General features: G+C 41.4%; 1 protein-coding gene across 1 annotated transcript in view; it reads left to right on the top strand.

Moving 5' to 3' along the window:
* The first annotated feature begins 9,559 nt into the window (after nt 1-9,559).
* The window catches only part of Znf248 (zinc finger protein 248), a 32,091-nt gene continuing 20,384 nt past the window's right edge, over nt 9,560-21,266 (top strand). The window contains exon 1 of the mRNA XM_059256864.1: nt 9,560-9,598. Coding sequence (XP_059112847.1) covers nt 9,584-9,598 — 15 coding nt within the window. The 5' untranslated portion in view covers nt 9,560-9,583. The remainder of the gene's footprint in view (nt 9,599-21,266) is intronic.

Raw genomic sequence — 21,266 nt, 5'->3', positions numbered from 1 at the left:
TATATATATTTGTGTGTATGAGATTTCCTCATCCCACCACTGACTGGATGAAGCCAGCTGAATGACAGACTCTAGCCAGTGCCAGGGCCCATGGAAGAAATAGCTCGGTTTATGCACAAGGAAATAAAATATTAATTTAACGTGTTAAGTTTTGAGTATGTAGAACTGAAACATGAAGGAAGCCATGAATCATGTTTTTGTTGGATGACAAGTCTCTTGCTTCACAGGGATGGTCTGGGGTATCTGGCACTCAGGAGTTTATTAGAATCTATGCTGACTGTTGATTCTGATTTATAAGAAGAGCTTCCTCAAGTGTAACCTCATGAATGAAGAGCAGTATTGTTCAAGTTATATTATCACCCCTGCCTATGTCTAGGTCTTGAAGTTATATAGCAAAAATAAACCCCCCAAATGTCCAGAATTTTAAAGTAAAAGTCACTTTTCTTTTGAGGGGGTAGCCACTGGTAGTTTGTCCATGTCCCAGAGGATGTTCCCACACCCATCTGCACATGGACAGCATTAATTAGATTCAACAGATTATTGTCTAAAATAATTAAAAAGTTTGGAGGGAGATGTATTAGAAGGCAGCAAGGAGAGTTGGAGGAAGGGAGGGGGGTATATATGATAAAGGTATGTTGTATATATGTATCAAAATTTCAAACAATTTTAATTAAAAATAATACCTGGGGGTAGATTTTATCTAAAAGATTCAACAATTGGCAAGATCTTGCTGGAGGCAGGTGTGTCATTGGAGGTGGGCTTTGAGTTTTCAAAAGACTGGCACCATTCCAATTGTGTCTCTCTGCCTCCTATTTGTGGATCAACTGTTCCTGCCACTATGCCTTTGCTCTACCATTATGGACTCAACACTCTGAAACTGTATACCTAATTAAACCCTTTTTTTCTATAAAGAAATGAAAAAGCGATGGTCATAGTGTTTTGTCACAGTAATAGAAAACTAAGACCACTTGCCTCCTAAAAACTTTCAAGCAAGGGCCTGGAGAGATGGCTCAGTGTTTAAGAGCATCTGCTCTGGACCCTTAAGACCTGGGGTGAACATATGCTCTCTTTTCACCTCCTTGGATGCTGAGATCTTGGCCCAGACAAATCAGTGTGAGACATAGCTCAGCTTTCTCAGACCCTAGGATAAATCTCCCATGGTAATGAGTTAACTCCCAAATAAATTCCTTTACTTATTAAATAGACTCCATGGATTTCTCACATTATCTGGCACACAATGTGGGGCATGGGTAGGTCATCTGTGGCCTTTTACCCACCCACAACAGCTACCCACTACAATCTTTGGCAGACTTGTGTACAATGAACAGTCTATACTTATATTAATGCAGATATGTATGTTATTTTTAACAGTTTGTGTATTTTCAGAGTGATGGAACCAAACATCAATGAAAATGGATGGCCCAGGTGATCCAACATTTCAAAATGCCTGTGTTACAGTCTCCTCAAAATTCAGCACCCAAAACAGCTTCAAGGCTGCTGGCTGAGATGATACAGCCTCACAGGATACTCCAGTCAGGACTTGACCATAATCTTAAATTTTCTCAGGGTCCCCCAAAAATAACAGTGCCCACAAAAAACAGGAAGCAGTCTAGAGAACTACGCCCACATTCCCAAAAGATGGATTATAAATATTTATTATCATTTAAGGAGGGTTGGTTACAAGTTGTTATTGGTAATTGTCAGGAAAAAAGCTGAACAAAGGAGATTAGATTCAGGGATCTTGTTTTAAAAAGAAAAATGGGGATATGGAAATGATAGGATAAAGGGGTGGATTATTGAATATACTTTAATCCAAAAAACAACTATTAATCTTAAATATTTTACACTGTTATGGATTTTAGCTTATTGGGACAAATTTAAAGTTAAGTTAATTTAGTTATACTGTATATTTCTACTCTTGTTTAAGTTAGTGTTTATGCAGCTCACTTAAAAATGTATAATTAAAAAATACAGATTAGGGGCTGGAGAGATGTCTCTGAGGTTAAGAGTACTGACTGCTCTTCCAGAGGTCCTGAGTTCAATTCCCAGCACCCACATGGTGGCTCACAACCATCTATAATGAGATATAGTGTCCTCTTCTGTGTACATAATAAATAAATAAATCTTTTCAAAAAAAGAAATACAGATTAATAGATTAATAGTCATCTATAATAGTCAAACTTGTAGTCATGTTAGGTATGTTTTTAAGGTCATACACAGATATATTTAGATAGATAGATGGTCTGCAAATACTTCAAAAACCTATAGAATATGGCATTTAATATATTTAATAACCTAAGGCTTTCCCTGACAGTGAAACATATCTGCTCCTGGCAGCACCAATATACTTCAGAGAAGATGATGGGAATCAAAGGAACTCCATATGAAGTTTGTTTTCTTTATGGCAAAAGCTAGCTATGTGGGCAAAGAAACTGCCCTTGCCTCAATTGCTGACAATATACTGTCCAAACTGGACCAGCAAGATGCAAGAAAGGCAACTGCCAAACTTTGCCAAGCCAAGGTAGGACAGTCCTCAAAATTCTGTGCTTCACAGGAAAGTCTTTGATATGCTAGGCCTGTAGGCCAGAGTTGGATGCCCCAATGTTACAGAGGAACTGTGAGTGACTGCCCAGGCAACCTGATATCCCTGTCATTAGGTAACATTTCATCTTTCTGGGGTCTTTGATGGAGTTAAAGACTAAATAATCAAACTTATAGTTTTCCTTAGTTATGATAGAAGCAAATTAGGTATAAAACTTTAGCCTTCCAAGATAAGATAGACAATATTTTCTCTAATTTTGCCAAATACAAATAGACTGGATATTGTAACTATAATTCTTCCTTGATAACTGTTTTTGTTGTATATAATTTTACTATGTTAAAAAGACCTCCTTTTAGACAAAAGGGGAAAATGCTGTAGAATAATCCTTCTGTACACTGTGTGAATATATGTCACTGCAATTGGTTTAATAAACAAGCTGACTGGCCAGTAGCTGCACAGGATAAAGTTAGACGGGAAAGCCAAGCTGAGAATGATGGGAGGAAGAAGGGTGGAGTCAGGAGACACCAGCCAGCCCCTGAGGAAGCAGGATATGTAGAAAATGAGTTAACAAGCCATGAGCCATGTGGCAAAGCATAGATAAGAAATATGGGTTAATTTAAAGTAAAAGAGCCAGCTAGTAACAAGCCTGAGCTATCTACCAAGCATTTGTAATCAATATTAAGCCCCTGAGTGATTATTTGAGAGTGTCTGTGGAACAAGAAAACTCTGCCTACACACCCTCTTCTTTTAGCCCACATAATAGCTCATCCTTGGCCTCAAAGCACCCCTCTGAACCATATCTCTTAACTCTGCCTTCCCTCCCTCATACTCCTGACCATTCAGTCTTCCCACCATTGCCTTCTTTCTCTCCCTCAACCTCTACTTGCTGTGGGATGTTCTGTATGGCAAATGTGTTGCTCTGATTGGTTAGTAAATAAAACACTGATTGGCCAGTAATCAGGCAGGAGGAAGTATAGGTGGGACAAGGAGGAGAAGAATTCTGGGAAGTGGAAGGCTGAGTCAGAGACACTGCCAGCCGCCGCCATGACAAACAGCATGTGAAGATGCCGGTAAGCCACGAGCCACATGGCAAGGTATAGATTTATAGAAATGGATTAATTTAAGATATAAGAACAGTTAGCAAGAAGCCTGGTACAGCCATATAGTTTGTAAGCAATATAAGTCTCTGTGTTTACTTGGTTGGGTCTGAGCGGCTGTGGGACTGACGGGTAAGAGAGATTTGTCCTGACTGTGGGCCAGGCAGGAAAATTATAGCTACATCTACTCTACATGATCCCTCTTCCTCAGCCCCAAAGGCCAACCCAGAACCTCATCTCTCACCCCTGTCCTTGCCTATATCCTCCTTTTGGACAGGGTGCCTTATCCCACTAATAAGTGCATCCATGACCTCCATTTTGTATGTGCACTATTGGAACCATTCCAAAGTTCACTCTTTCCTTTACTGACCACTTGGATCCTAATGACCATACATATTTTGCTTATATAACCCTGGCAAGCCTAGCTTTGCCTCCCAATCAACTGATCAGAATTACATACCCTTCCAAAAGTCACATTTAATGAGAAGTGCATTCCACTACCATAATATATCTCTCTGGTCCAAAGTAAATTGTTAGGTTCCAGGCCTTACTCTCGTCATGAGTATAAGAGTATTGGAGGGTTTCATGAATTCTATTTTCACTGCCCAGAAACTATCCATAAAACTCATAACTAACTACACCAACTCACAGACTTTTGATAATACAGGAACATAAAATTGGCATGCAATAGTTATAGTCTGGAACTGTTGGACTCTAGGTTTATTGACCACTGCTTAAGTGGGAGGTATGATAAAGGAAAAACATGTTGTCTTATACTAACAAGTCTTCACAAATACAACAAAATCTCTAAAACATCAAACATGCCAGTGATTTTTGAGAACAAGAAACAAAAAGAGGATTTAGTTCACAGAATTTGAAGCAAATGGCTGGTCATCTTGCCTGGTTACTTTCCTCTCAGGGACTATTCGTACTCATTCATCTGTTTCTTCCACTTGGTTCCTGCGTTTTTAACCTACAGGTCAAGTTTACTTCTTGTAGTGTTCAACAGTTCCAACTCCAGATGATGCTCTGCAATTCTTTGTTGTTATTGTTGTTGTTTTGTTTTTTTTTTTTTTTCGAGACAAGGTTTCTTTGTATAGCTTTGGAACCTATTCTGGAACTCGCTCTGTAGACCAGGCTGGCCTCGAACTTACAGAGATCTGCTTGGGTCTGCTTTCTGAGTGCTGGTGTGCACCACCACCACCACTCTGCAATTCTTTCAACCATCAAAAGCTCCAATTCCTTTAATACTTCTTAGACCAGGCAATGTAGATGTTCTATAAAGCCCACCCATAATTATGGTTCTACTTCATGGTACTCTATTAAGCTCTTGCCATAGCAAAAGAGAGAGAGAGAGAGAGAGAGAGAGAGAGAGAGAGAGAGAGAGAGAGAGGGAGATTAGTAAGATCTGGTCAGCAACCATGCTAATCACACAGAAGCTACCAGAGAGCAGACCTCTAACCTACTCTCCCAGAGTAGCTTTGTTGCGCCAGGGGCCAATGTGTGTAGAAGGGTGCAACTGAGAGACAAGAAAGGGAATGGGTCTTTAACTGGGAATTTCCACAATGCTTCAGAGAGTGTCCCCTAAAAGAAAAGAGGGGCTCTTCTCTGGCTAAACCATGAACAGTGAAATGATGTAAGTATGTGTGCTAGTCAAAATTAAGCTCATCCCACCAAGACAGTTTGAACCAACACCAGCTACTTAGGTTGACCAGAACTGCTTTCTTGCCAATCCCGTGGATCACTACTCTGCTGGCTGTGGTGGTTGCAACCAACCACCAAGGGCATGGGTGAGGTTTTATTGACACAGGATGGGCAAGTGTTTCTAGATGACCTTGAATGAACTTTTGGTCATTGCACATCAATAAACATTTTGCTGTTGCCAAATATCTCATGATTCCCCAATACTGGGTTGTAACCCACACACAGATTTCTAACTTGGGTCAGTAAATACATATTTCTTACTTCTATCTGCTGAGAAGTTTAAATACACTTATACCCCACAGCACTGAGCACAATTAGAGAGCTAAGATCTCAAAGACTCTAATAATAGGTCTTTGAGAAATGGCTGGTTCTTGGTTTCTGTAGTGAAAATTCAGATTGAGTCTGTACATCTTGTGGTATCAGAAAGTCAGGAGATGCTTTTTAAAAGTGATAGGGATATATTTAAAGAATCTAAGAGCTCCCAAAGTCTAACATTCGAATATTGAGGGTCAGAATAATATACTATTGTTGGATGATATTACAAAATAAAAAGTGTAAGAGGGAAAAGCCCTGACCTAAAACACCAAATAACAACACAAATGGATCCAAAATCAAGTTTGGTATATAAAAGAAGCCAAACTCAGAAGCTACATTAAAATTGAATTTTGCTATGTAATAGAAGCCAAATTCAGAAGGTACCTAACTGCATTTATTTGGGATTCTGGGAAAGGTACAATTACAGCCCATAGAACAAATCAGCCTAAAGAGTAGAAGGGTAAGGAGGGAGGTGGAATAATAATAATAATAATAATAATAATAATAATAATAATAATAATAATAACTGTGAACAGAACAGATACACAGTCCATGCTAATGTGAATGACACTGGGTAAGGAAATGGGAGCAATGAAATATTTCCTCTCAAACATCTCAAGGTAATGGAAGACAAGACCCAGAAACTAGTATGAACTGACAGAGACCAAGAAGACTTGATGACTGACTTCAGGGACTTCTGGTAGTCTGGATTTGTTCCTGAAGCAAGAAAATTAGTGGAAAGAAGTGAAATTTAAATAAATCCTACAGTTTAGTTGGTAACATTATTCCCATGTTATTTCTTTTCATATTAAATATTTCCCAGAAACATCATCTGCTAACATGAGTTAAATGTGGGTGAAATCTACAATTATCTGTTATTTATTTTCTTAAGATTTGAGATTCACGTAGCCCAGGCAGGCCTTGACTTGGCTATGTTGCTACTTATTTCTTAATTCTTGATCTTCTTGGGGATTGGAAACCTATCCTTTTAGTGTTATTTAGCACTAAGTTGGTGGCTTGTCTCTCTTCTTATTCCAGAAATAATCATGTGGATGCTAGATGATTTTTCAGTTTAGATTATTTACCAGGATTTTAGATAAATTTGTTTCAGATTCATAAATAAATTTTGATTGAATTAAAATTGTACTTAATTCTCCTATTCCCGCTCCCTGCTTCTTTCTACCTCTTCCATATCTAGCCCCCCTTCATCCACAGCTTCTCTTCTTTTAACTATTGTTCTTACCTATGCGTATACATAAATAGACATATAGATACAACCTGCGGAGTCCTTCAGTGTAGCCTACATGTATATTCTTCTATACTGACCACTGGTATTGGATAAACGATCAGAGGCTCATCTCTAGGGAGGACTAAGTTTCCCTCTCTCAGCAGTTAACTGCTTGTAATTCTTCATCTAGGGATGACAGGAGAATAACTATGCCCGATACTGTAAGTCTAGCCGACAGCATGTAGCTGGTGAGGGCATGGATCTTATGGAACCTACAACTGCCTCTTTCCTAAATTAGTATAATTCCTAACTGCATTCCCAAAACTTGTCATTATACCCACAGGTTAAGTGTAGAGCTCACCCCTTATCAAAGAAGCTTCTTCTACAGCAGCAGGAGACCATTACTGAAGGCCACAACTTATCAACTTATCAAATTACAGAGACCAACTGAAGGTGGAGTTCCCAGCCCCAACTGATACAGGACACCTGCACCTAACGCTCAGGCAACATTGTAGAAGACCTGGCAGAGATTTTTAGGCCTGAGGCCCATGAAGCCTGATGTGAGACTGCGTCTTCTAGTTGTGATAGGGAAGCCACACCCACGAAATCTCAACATGTCCAAGACCTGAACAATTCCAACACCGGTTGACATTCCAACATAAATTTAAAAACATCTTTCCTTCTTTTTGAGTGTAAAAAGTATACTAATTGGATTCCCCCTACCCCCAGGGTACTGACAGAACTTTGGCTCTAGATAGGAGTAATAAAGGTACAAAAACTGGCATGGTGTACCAGAAGAGTCCCGTCCTGAGAAATGAGTCGGGCAAGGTTGTGTTTGCACTGTAAACGCCTGGTTACAGGGTCCGGAAACCCTGGTTCCTAGACGCTGTCAATAGCATCATTTTACAATAGAGGGTGAGACAAGAGCTGACTCTGTTCTCCAGGCAACATTCCTTCCAACACTGGACAGAGGGACCCCACTCTCAGCACAGAAGGGCGCACCGCCCCTTCCCCTGCGCATGCGCATGCTGCATTTCTGCTCCTGGTCCTTCCCTGGTCCCGCGTCCCTCCAGGGAAACATTTCTTGGCCTTCGGCTCCACGCACTGCTAGAGCGGCGGGTGAGCCTTAGATGGCGGCAAGGGTGGAGGGATCTGGGAGCTCGGGGCCATCCGGCCAGCGAACAGGGGCCAGCGGGAGACCCGTCTGGGAAAATGCTGGGGTGCGTCGGGCGCCGGCGCTCGGGTTGCCGGGGTCCAGATGGTCCTGCACCTCTGCAGCGCAAACCTAGGGCCGCTAGCTCGTGCTGTGCGTGCGCGTTTTGTGCACTAGGCAGGGACGGTGCGGGGCTGTAGGGAGGGACCTGAGGAGTTACGCATGCGTGGCGTGAGCGTGACGCTGTGACGCGTGCGTTCTCTGTCTCCTGGGGCCAGATGCTGGGATATGGGGGCGAGCGGGCAAGCCTGATCCCGAGTGAATGAATTACTGGGACAGAATAACCCAATCGAGACTCGGGTTTCCTTTCTGCACAATGTGACTATTACGAATACTTGCTTTTTTTTTTTTTTTTCTTCCTTTCTTTCTTTTCTTTTTCTTTATTTTTTTTTAAGCTGTTACTACTTCTTGTGCAGGGAATACCCTGTGAGGGTCGCAGGGAGCCCACCCTTGCCGCGGGCCTTTGGACTGGTCCCTAGGGCGCAGTGTTTGGAGTGGAAGAGGAAAAGAGCCGGCCTAGCTAGCCACCAAGCCTCCTGCCCCTCACACACTCGGGATCCCCGTTCTGACTTTGATATTCGCTCAATTGTTGCGTGTAATGACACAATATCCTGAAACCATGGAGGACTGTGTGCCCGCCGAAAGTCTGGGACAAGTTTAAGGAGAGAGAGGTGAGCTGGAGTTGAGAGAGATGGGTGCACGCAGGTTGCACAGACAATGCCGCTTGGGGGTGAAAGGCTCACCAGCCACAGGTCCGGAATTGCTGTCACCCTCTTCCCTTGTTAACTGTGGAGGGGTGGTCTCTAGACACCGACTCATCCAAAGGTGACTTGGAGGGAGATGCTGAGGGATGTGCTTTTCTGGCCATCAATGTCCATGGGACAGTGTAGGTGGGTCCTTGAGTTAACCAGTTTTAGTTTTTTTGTTTCTTGCTTTTTGGTTTTTTACATTAAGCCTGAGTATCTAAGAATATCTTCCAAGTTTTTAGTGACACAACCAAGTCCTGCAGATGGTTGTACATTTGTCACTTTTCTGTCAAAGTTTCTTATCAAGAGCTATCAAGAGAATTGTAAGCAAGCAACTTGGGACACGTTTTGAAATTTTTATCTTGCCTTAAAAAGCCCATTCCTTTTCTCAAGTTTTCTTGAATTATCTGACTTCAAGGAATTAATGGTGTCAGATAAACAGTATGTCCTGATTTCTTCCCTCCTCCCCTTGATTATCAGATTATTATTTGGTGAATTAAAAATATCTTCTCATCTTTTTAATTTTTCTGTAAGTTGAGCGATAATAAGAAACAGGCGTTTGTATTCCTTCAGTGAAAATTATCTACACTTGAGGTATGTTAGGGCCACACTTGAAGTAAACACCTTGCATGGAATGGGATGCACAGGTGAATCCAGGAACTGCAGGGCAGGCCAAATCTCTCCTGACATCCGTCTTCCTTTTCCCTCAGCTCTTCCCTCCTCCACTCAGAGCAGAAAATGAACAAATCCCAGGTGAGTTTTTGGCTTTTTTATTCCCATTTTGTTTTAAGAATTTGTATTTCTTTTTCAATGAAACAGTAAAAACAGGCAAAATTTTACAGCCACAGAAACATTTGAATTAGGAGAGATGACAGAATTAGATGGAGGATTTTTAAACTTACGGGAGTATTCAGGTTATAGAAGTGTTTCTGTGTTTTCTGGTAGTCACACTGAGGTGAATGTGATATGTTTCCTGTAACCATTCCTGCGAGAGCAGAGCCTGTGTGTGTCCGGGGTCAGTCCCCACACTGAGGCTGGAGTAGACTGCTCTGGGGCTCCTAATTTGTCCAGGGACAAACGCTAAAGTAGGTGGAGGAATCGCCATCCCATGTATTCTCACAGCAGCTCTCTAAATGTCCAGGCAGCTCATTTGTGCTTCTAGGTAAATGTGCATGCAGGCAGCTTGTGTTTATACATTTCTCATTTACATCCAACCTGAAAAATAAGGCCTTATCCCCTCACCACCATCCACCTGAGTCAGTCCTTCAAAGGGCCAACAAATCATTTCAAGGCCAGCCAGTGAATAGTCTAGTCTCTGCCTCTCTTGACTGTCAGCATCGTTTGGTAGTGTTGACAATGGATTTCTTAAAAAAAAATTTTTTATTTAAAAATGTTCTTCATACAATGTATTTCTTTTATATTCTTTCCCCTCCCTCAACTCCTTCCAGATCCTCCCCACCAACTTCATGTTCTTTCTCCCCTGCCTTCCCCCCCAAAAAAATTTAAGAAAAACAACAAAAAGCAAAAACCAAAACAGACAAACTAAAACACACACACACACACACACACACACACACACACACACACACACACACACGAGAGAGAGAGACTTATTTTGAAAGTGCTTTCTGTTGTGGAACACCATGCTCTACACTCTCCTTTGTGACTCATTTCTCACCAGCTCGCTCTTTTTGCCCCAGACACAACTTTCAGCCCCCATCCTCTGATCTTCGTTTTGCTGATGGGCTTCAGGTGTCATGTTTTTTTCTTAATGTTTTTGAATTAGTAATATACTAACATTTAAAATAATGTGCTAATAAAATTTTAAAATCTGGGGGTGGGGATGGAGACTAATACAAAAGACACAAAAATATGTACTCCTTCCCACTCCACACTTTCTCTTCCCTGTAGACGGATGATGTTTATCCTCTTGAGATATTTTCACTGAGCATGAAACGGATTCTATAGATAATTATGCTAGGTCAGTTGGCAAATTTGGGGGCAGTTCCAGACCTAAATGTATTGTCATCCTACCATAGTTAATGGCTACTTAATTATTTTCCAGTTAATCAATTAAAAAATATTCATGACTGTTCTTATATATCCTTTTCCTTTTTATTTACAAACCTGATCTTAAGGGCTTCTCAAACTCAGATGCACCTGTGAGCCTGCAACATCATTTGAACATGTGTTCTGAGATGATGGATGGAGATGGATGGAGATGGATTCCTCCTTCCTCTTCTCCCTCAACCCTTCCTCCCTCCCTCCCTTCTCCCCTTCCTCCCTCCCTCCCTTCTCCCCTTCCTCCCTCCCTCCCTTCTCCCCTTCCTCTCTTCCCCCTTCTCCCCTTCCTCTCCTCCCTCGTCTTTTTCTTCTTTCCCTTGGAGATGAACTCCAGGGCCTTGAATACACTCAACAAGTACTCTGCTCCTGAGCTTTGAAGGCAGGGTCTTGCTGTGTGGCCCAGGATGGCCATTAACTCATGACCTGCCTCTGTGGTCCTGATGCTGGGATGAGGTAGACCACAAGCCCAGCTGGATTCTGAAGTTCTGCAGTCAAGTGCTTCATCACTGAGCTGTGCCCTCTGAATTCTGAATTTCTAATGAGCTCACAGCCATTAGAAATTCAGGGACCTCTTGCCATTCAGGGACCACCTTTTGCGTGGCAAGCCTGTATACGGTATTTGCCATTCTTTTTCACTTCACAAGCGTGCATCAGGTTTCCCTGACAACGCAGATAGCTGCTGCCATTCATTTGTCCATCTATCTGTCCGACTGTCCTTCCTTCCTGCCTTCCCTCTTTCTTTCTCTCTCTCTTTCTTTTCATCACAATCCCATGACAGTTGAAGAGTAAGTTTATTAAACTACTGATGTTCTGGCCGGGCGGTGGTGGCGCACGCCTTTAATCCCATTACTTGGGAGGCAGAGGCAGGTGGATCTCTATGAGTTCGAGGCCAGCATGGTCTACAGAGTGAGTTCCAAGGCTACCCAGAGAAACCATCTTGAAAAACAACAACAAAAACTACTGCTGTTCTTTCCTGGTTACAAACCATGTTGAAAGACTAAACTGTGTAAACACGTGTGTGTGCACTAGTGTGTATCATGTTATTTGTGTAATTATGTTCATGAATTCCCAGAACTTGATCGCCATCATGGGAATACCTGTTTTGGAGTGACCATTTATAATCTCAGTGGCGGCAGGCACATGAGAATCCTTATTTTTCCTCAGCTTTTCCTGTAGACTGTGTGGTTAAGTTTTTGGATTTGGGGTGACTGTGAGTAAAAAGTGATACTGTTTCTCCTGCAGTTTTCTTTACTCTGAGTGAAGTTCATTATCTTTTCATGTGTCTAATGGTGTTATCTTTGTGAGGGTTACCACTGCTGTGATAAAACACCAGGACCAAAAGTAAGAAGGAGAAGAGAGGGTTTATTCAGCTTACACCTCCACATAGTCTGTCACTCATGGAAGTCAGGGCAGGAACCTGGGTACAGGAGCCGATGCAGAGGCCATGGAAGGTGCTGCCTACTGGCTCGCTCAGCCTGCTTTCTTTAGAACCCAGGACCACCAGTCCAGGGATGGCACCACCCACCTTGGGCTGAGCCCTCACCATCAATCACTAATTAAGAAAATGCTCTACGGGCTGGCCTACAGCCCCATCTTATGGAGGCATTTTCTCAGCTGGGGTTCCGTCCTTTCAGGTGATTCTAGCCTGTGTCAAGGTGACATAAAATTAGCCAGCACGGGTGTTGGTTCACTTTTTGTGTGAACTGTCTGTGTGTGCTCTCTTTTGGCCATTTTCCTCTTAGGCTTCTGGCTTTCCTCTACCTACTGTCGAGAGGGACAGGAATGCTTGTGGATTATGTGACTTGTAGGCCATCTTGTTCTGCTAGTTCTCATGTCTTTTCATCCTTCTATTCATTTTTTGTTTAAGTGTTTGATTGACTTGGAGTTTACATTAGATGTAGAAACTTCCCAGCTAAATTATAGCAGCATCCTTCTGGTCACCTTTCTACTTTATGTGTGTTATCGTCCTGTTTTCTCCTTCCTGTGGGCCAACCCTACAGTGTGTCTTTGGTGTTAGGACTCAGAGAGTCACCGTGCTCTGTAGTTCATGAAATGTTTGTTTTTCCCTGTGCCGCCTTGCCTTCTACCAGTTTTGTGCCTCAGCTGTGGCCCTTTGCCTTTGTCCCTTAACGTTTAAAGTAAAAGCATCCAGACACTGGCTCTCTCAGTGGCCACTACTTGATACCACTTAGTTTGGTTTGGTGTAGGTCTTTTTCTTATATTTCTAGGGGATTTCGATTTTGAAGTGTAATGCCTCTCACTTTGGAGAAATTTTCAGCCATTCTTTTTCTTCAAATACTCTTTACTTGTGGGATTCCAATTACACTCTTAGTTCCATCAGATCCCTGCATATCTTACCTTATACAATATGTCTTGATCACAGTTCCTTCCGTCTCCCCCACCCCTCCAGATCCATTGCATTTCTGTCTCTCATGAAAAAGAACAGGCTGCTAAGAAATAACAACAAAAATGTAACAAAATAACATAAAATAAGATAAATCAAAGACCATCACATCAACTGGACTTGGCAAACCAGCAGAAGGAAAGGAGCCCAAGAGAAGTCACAAGAATCAGAGACCCACTCGTTCACATTAAAGAGGCCTACAAAAATACTAAATAGGAAGTCATAATATATGTGCAGAGGACCTGGTGCAGACCCGTGCATACCTTGTGCATGATACTTCAGTCTCTGTGAGTTCATATGAGCTTTGCTCAGTTGATTTAGAGGGGCTTGTTCTCCTGGTATCCTCCATCCCCTCTGGCTCTTACACTCTTTCCTCCTCTTCCTTGGGGTTCCGTGAGCTCTGAGGGAAGGGATTTGAGGGAGACATCCTATTTTGAGCTGTGTGTTCTAATGATTCTCTCTCTCTCTCTCTCTCTCTCTCTGCATAAAGTCTGGCTGTGGGTCTCTGTATTTGTTCCCATCTGCTGCAAGAGGAGGCTTCTCTGATGACGGCTGTATAAGGCGTTGATCTATGAATATAGCAAAGTATCATTAGGAATCATTTTATCACTACTTTTTTTAAAGACCAGTAGTATTTGATTTTACCCTAGGTCTCTGGGCTATTTAATCTCTGGTTCTTGGCCACCCAAGCATTGTTGGGTATGGGTTCCATCTCATGGAGTGGGCCTTACTCAAATCAGACATTGGTTGGTTACTCCCACAAGCTTTGTGCCACCATTGCCCTAGCATATTTTGCAGACAGGACAGATTGTAGACCAAAGGGTTTGTGGCTGGGTTGGTGTTTATGTTCCTCTTTCGGTAGCCTGCAGAGTACCTGCCACACTATACACACTAGAACATAAGGGTGAAGGTTCTATGTAGGCACCAGCTTGACCTCCTAATGTTCAGTGAGTTGTGTGGGTATTGTCTTCAGCAGTGGGGCTTTGCTATCAGTTTTTGGAGCGTAACCTATTGTCTTGGCAACAGCCTGGGTTGTTTAGGGTTTCCATGGGACCCCTTTGGTCAACAGCTCAATTGGATGTAACCTAGTCCCATTACTGGAAGCTTCATTTGGTGACAAGAGATGGCCAGGTGGGATTTTATCTACCCTATTATTTGGAGATTATTATTAGGATCCCTTCACATATTTTAGGAAGTTTCTACTGTATTAGGTTTCCATACCACTCCTCAGTGCCCCTCAGTTCTAGCAATCTTTCTCCACATCCTTTCCCTCAACCCCATCTCCCCTCCCTCTCCCTTCCTGATCCTCCATTCCTGTCCCCCTACCCTACTTGCAGTCCACCCATAAAATCTATTTTCTCCTCCCATGGAGATCCATGTGTGTCATTCTCCATATACCTCAGCCCCTTTCTCTGTACGTAACCTCTCTGGGCCTACAAATTGTAGCTTTTTTTTTATCATTTACTTAACAGCTAATATCCACATATAAGTGGATATATACCAACCATATTTATCTTTCTGAGTTACCTCACTCAGGATGATTTTTTTCTAGTTCCATCCACTTGCATGCAAATTTCATGATGTTATGTTTTTTTAACAGCTGAGTAATACTCTTTTGTGTAAATGTGCATTTTCTTTTTCCATTCTTCAGTTAAGGGACATCTAGGTTGTTTCCAGTTTCTGGCTATTATGAATAGAGCCACAGTGAATATGGTTATGCAAGTGTTCTTGTGGTAGGATACAATTTCATTTGGGCATATGCCCAAGAGTGGTATATTAGTCAGGGTTTCAGCCCTTTCAAATATATTCTTTTATTGTTTAACATGCTTGCTGCTATAGATTTATTGTGTATTGTGCTGGATTTCATATAGGTCATTTCTTTTACGTTGATGGTGCACATTGAACATATTCACCCCCCATTTCTTCCTCTCTATCCCTGGCCTCATCTGCTAATGTGTTTCCACACTCCCCACCCCCATCTCCCTTCTGCTTTCATGTCATCTCACGTCACATGTGTAAATGTGGCATTATCCAGCAGACTGTGGGTGTTGAGCTGAGTACATCTAATAAAAGTTACTATCGGGGTTGGGGATTTAGCTCAGTGGTAGAGCGCTTGCCTAGCAAGCGCAAGGCCCTGGGTTCGGTCCTCAGCTCTGGAAAAAAAAAAAAAAAAAAAAGTTACTATCAATGGCACAAAAGACATTATCTAAAGAAACTCTAAGATCCATTAGTGAGAGAAAATGTGGTGTGTGTCTTCTGAGTCTGATTTGTTATGGTGATCTGATATTGTATCCTTTTTTCAGCACATAGCATAATTTCATCCTCGTTTAAGGTTGTATAAAATTTAATTGTGCATATGTAATTTTCTTCAGTATTCATCTGTTGATGGACACCTAGATTATGATCTATAACTTCACTCTTTTGGTAGTACTATGGTAATATAAATGTGGAAATACTTCTGTGGTCTCTTGACTTAAAGCCTATATTAGTTTTCTCTCTGTTGTGATAAAGACCATGACAAAAAGCATTTTGGGGAGGAGAGGGTTTATTTGTTTATATGTCCCAATCATAGTTCATCATTGAAGTAAGCCAAAGTAGGAACTTGAAGCAACATCTTCTACACCCCAGGACTACTTGCCCAGGGGTGGTATAGCCCACAGTGGACCATGCCCTTCTTCATCAATCACTAATTAAGAACATGTTTGTCTACAGGTCAGTCTGATGGGGGCATTTTCTCAATTGACGTTTCCTTTATCTAGATTACCCTGGCTATGTTAAGTTGAAAAAAACCTAACCAATATAGAACTCTTTGGGTATATATTCAGAAATGGTATAGCTGGGTCAGTATTAGATCTATTTTTAGTTTTATTTAAAAAATCAATTTATTATCCTGTGTGTGTGTGTGTGTGTGTGTGTGTGTGCAGTTGCTCATGTGCTACAGTGGGAGTGTGGAGGTAGAGGACAACCTTGAGTGCCAGCCCTCATCTTCCACCTTGTTTGAAATAGAGTCTCTTTTCTAGCTGGCCCTTGAACTTTCAGAAATTCTGTCTCTGCCACCCATCTCACTGAAGGAGTACTAGGGTTACAAACATATACTAGCATGCCTGACCTTTACATGTTTTCTTGGGATTTGAACTCAAGTCCTCGTGCTTGTCAGAAAACATTTTATCCATTGAGCCACTTCTCCAGTCTCTTGATTTAGTCTTTTGAGGAGCTTCTGTCCTGATTCCCATCAAGACTGGTCCAATTTATATTGCTGCCAGCAGTGAGTAAGGGCATTCTGCCTGCCATTTGTTGTTCTTTATTTTATTGGTGATAACCAATCAGATGAACTCACATAACATTCTAAGTCATAAAGCAGTTTGATTTTCATGTCCCTGATGTCTAGAGATTTTGAAAACTTTTCATGTTCATTGGCCATTTGTATTTCAGCTTTTGAAAGCAGTGTATTCATTTCATTAGCTCATTTATTGGTTGGGTTATTTTGAGTTCTTTATGTATTCTGTGTATAAATCCTCTGTCATATGTATAGCTAGCAAAGTTTATTTTTTCCTCATTCTGTATGTTGTCCCTTTTCTTGTCTCCCCCCCCCACACACACCCCTGATTTGCTGTGGCTAAACTTCGTAATTTTGGTAAAATGCTATATTTCAGATCTTGGTATTATTTCCTAAGCCATCAGAGTCCTCTAAGAAATTCTGACTAGTGTGTCTAATTTGAAGTGCTTTCTCTTACACTGCAGGTCTTATGTCAGTCTTAAATTAAGATCTTTGGTCCATTTTGAATTGATTTTCATAGAATAAGAGGTACTGAACATCTTGACTCACAGGCAACAGGAAGTGAACTGAGACACTGAGTGTGGCTTGAGCATATATGAGACCTCAAAGTCTGCCTCCACAGTGCCACACTTCCTCCAACAGGGCCACACCCACTCCAACAAAGCCATACCTCCTAATAGTGCCACTCCCTTTGGGGGCCATTTTCTTTCAACACCACACACCCCCATATTAACAATGCATAAAAATAGAAGACAAAAGGTTATAAATTAGCGTATAAAGTAGTAGTTTTCAGTGTGGCTTTTTCATCCATATTTGGTCTTGGTTACTCCTCCTCCAGCACTCTGTCTCTGCTGTGCCCTGTTCCTGTTTGTATCTTTCCTCTCCAGTATTCCTGTCCGCCATTTTCACACAGCATGTGTTCTTCTATCCCTCTTCCCTTCTGCCTCCACCAAGGCCCCTTTCTCACTTCCAAGTCTCTATAAACATATCAAGTTAAAGATACACATGGAAGAATTTGAAGCTGTGATCCGCAAATAAGAGAGAACATTTGGCTTTTGACATTGTGGACCTGGATTCCCTCACACGGTGTAATATTTTTCAGTTTCACCCATTTTTTCTACAAATGTCATAATTTTATTTTTATTTACAGCTGAATAAATTTCCAATGTGTCTATGTCCCACATTTTCATTGTCTGTTCTTCAGCTGGTTGTCATTTGAACAGATTCCATATCTTACCTGTTGTGAATAGAACAATGAAGCAGACTGTGTAAAATGTCTCTACAGCAGGGTTTAGAATCCTTCAGGTGCATGTTTACAAGTGGTATATTGGGGTCAGTGGAGTTCTACTTTTAGGCTTTTTTTTTTTTAAATCACCAGACTTATATCCAAAGTGGCTGCCTTAGTTTACAATCTGCTCACAGTGTACAAGGGTTCCCCTTTTTCTAAACCCATGCCAGCATTTGTTAGCATTTGCATTCTTGATGATTCTGACCAGGGTAAGGTAGAATCCTCTTTTCCCTGGTGGCGAAGGATTTTAGTGTTTAAAAAAAAAAATGTTTACTAGCCATTTGTATTCTTTTGTGAACTCTGTTTAGTCCTACACACATCTTTTAATTGTGTAATTTCTTTGCTTGATATTTAGTTTTTTTTAGTTCCTTGTATATTCTAGATGCTAATTCTCTGTCAGATGTATAAGAATAGGCTTTCGCCCAGCAGATGCAGGGTATGGTCTGGTCCTGAACCAGGGTTAGGCCTGTTGGTGTTCAGGGAGGTCCACACCTTCCAGAAGTTTCAGGAGAAGGTGCAGACCCGGGGTAGTGAGCAGATCTGACTCTGGGTTAGACTGCAAGGGATTAAGAAATTCTGCATCTTCCAGCAGCTCCAATAGAAGCTGTGGATGCAGGGTGGGGACAAGTCCTGAACTGACTATTGGTGCTTTTCGGATTCCATATCTCTCAGTGGCTTCAGAGGAAACTTTGGTCATAGGATGGGGAACTGGATTTAACTCTGCCCACAAGCTTGTCTGAAGTTCCACTCCTCCAAATGTCTTGAGGTGAAACTTCAGACCCAGGGAGGGACCAGATTTGACTCTGGGTGAGACCCACAAACACGGAGAGTTACACAACTCCCAGCTGAAGCTGCAGATCCATGCAGGAGGCCCTATTTGACACAGGACAATACTTGACCTTTGGAGGAATATTTGAGATTAACTTCCAGTCCTAAATGCCAGTCCTACAAAGAGAATGACATCTCAATCCTGCTAGGACTTACTCCTCTCCTGAACACTGGAGACAATCACTGCTGAGAGAAAGAAGGTGACTTAAGTTTAAAGACTAAAAATGAAAAAAAAAAAAAGAAACTGGACCAACAATCAAACTCCAGATGCACAATTCCCAGCACAGAAACCAAAACAACATAAAATACCAAGACAACATGTTTCCTTAACAAATAACCAACCCTAAGTTGGTACTATCTTAGTTTGGGTTTTTATAGCTGTGGTGAAAAGCCATGGCTAAAAACAACTTGAGGAAGAAAGATTTGTTTCCCTTACACTTCTACACCACAGTCCATCGTCATCAAAGGAAGTCAGGTAGGTACTCAAGGCAGGAACCCAGAGGTGGGAATTGAAGCAAAGGCCATGGAGGGGCACTGCTTACTGGCTTGCTCCTTATGACTTGCTCAGCCTGCTTTCTTATAACACCCAGGACCACCAGCCAAGGGGTGGCACCACCCACGATATAGAGTACCAGCTTGTCTATGGCCTGATCTTATGGAGGCATTTTCTCAGAAAGTTTTCTCTTCTCAAGTGACTCCACCTTGTGTCAAGTTGACATAAAAGCACAGGGGAAGCATTGGGACAATGACTTGGGAGAATTTTCAGACAATTAAAAAGAATAAGTGTATTCAAACAACAATTGTAATCCCAAACAATTTAAGGAGTACATGGGTACACTCCAGGAGTACAAAATCAAAAAGATGGATGAAAAGGAAGTCAGTCTCAGTTATGAAAATAAGATTGCAGAAGAAAACCCAAACTTGAATGCTGGAAATGACAAAATCGATAAGCCATATAAAAACACAAGTGGAAAGTCTCACCAGCAGAATGAATCCTATGGGAAACGGAGAATCAAGGATGGACAACAAGGTAAAGGAACTGGATCATTCAGTCATAGACAGTAATAAATTTAAACAGAAAGTGGGAGAGTATTGGGACACCATGAAAAGATCTAACATTCAGATTACGAGCATAAAAAGATAAAAGCACTATAGATAGGAAATAAGAATATTTTCAATATAATTATAGGAAAATTCCCAAAACTAGAGAAAAAGATGCTCACCTAGACATAAGAGACCTACAGAACTCCCAAATAGGGCCAGAAAAGAAACTCCCTACGACATATTAGAATGACAGAATAAAGAAAGGATATCAAAAGCTACAAGAGATAAAAGTTAAGTCACCTAGAAATCAGACCCATCAAAATAACACTTGATTATTCAGAAGAGACTTTTAAAGTAAGAAGGGTCTGGAAAGATGTATTCAGAGTTCTGAAAGGCCATTAACTGTCCACCATACTCTTACACCCAGCAAAACTATTCAAAGTGAAGAAGAAATAACTTCCCATGATAAAAACAGATTAAAAGAATTTGTGTCTGCTAAGCTAACTCTACAGAGAGTACTCTACAGGAAGGAATACTTCAGTCTGAAGACAAGGGTAAACACACCAAAGAGTTCACCTTTGCTTCAGAACAGTTAATTAAAAAGAAGAAATGAGGCCTAAAAATACCCCAACAATATGGCAGACATTCATACACATTGTTCAATAATAACTCTTTAATAGTCTCAATTCTCCAATGAAGAGACACAGTTTGGATTAGAAAACAGTATTCATCTTTTTGATATCTTCAAGAAACATGCCTCACCACCACCAATAGACCCTACCTTAGGGTAAAAAGATGACAAAGCTGTTCCTAGTAACCAGAACCAGGAAACAGGCAGCACAGGTGTTCTAATAGCCAACAAAATAGACTGCAAGCCAAAACTAGTTAGAAGAGTTAGTGAGGCTCCATACTCATCAGAGGAACAATTCACTAAGAAGACTTTATAATTCTTAACACATATGTACCAAACACATTGGACCCAATTTCATAAAAGAAATACTATTAGATTTAACACCACAGATTAACCCCAATACATTAATAATGCACGACTTTAATACTCCACCCTCACCAAGGGATGGTTGAGGTGGACAAAAACTAAACAGACATTAGAGTTAAATCACATAACAAATGGGTCTCTCGGGGTTCTATAGAACATTCTACAAAAACACTAAATATACTATCTTTTCAGCAGCACATGTAATTCTCTCCACAACTCCACAAATTAAAACACAAAACAGGGGTCTTTTAGGCTGAGGAAGCTGTTTTGGCTGGACCTTTGGGCTGGACCTCTTTCAGGCTGAGGAGTTGGTGAAAACTGAAGAGGAGGCTAGGAAAACACCTCCAACTGAAGACAAAGAGACAAACCCCCTTGGCAGAGCGGCAGCAGAGATGCCAGAAACTGAGCTTTTACCCGCTGAGGAGTCAGTGAAAACAAGGAGATTAAGAGCTTGGAACAGGAATACATTTAATCCCAGCACACGGGGAAGGAGCCATCTCCATGGGACCAGAACAGATC

Source organism: Peromyscus eremicus, chromosome 3 (assembly GCF_949786415.1).
Source record: "Peromyscus eremicus chromosome 3, PerEre_H2_v1, whole genome shotgun sequence".
Classification (NCBI taxonomy): Eukaryota; Metazoa; Chordata; class Mammalia; order Rodentia; family Cricetidae; genus Peromyscus; species Peromyscus eremicus.
The sequence above is the reverse complement of the archived record's forward strand: the minus strand, read 5'-3'. Positions and strand labels throughout refer to the sequence as shown.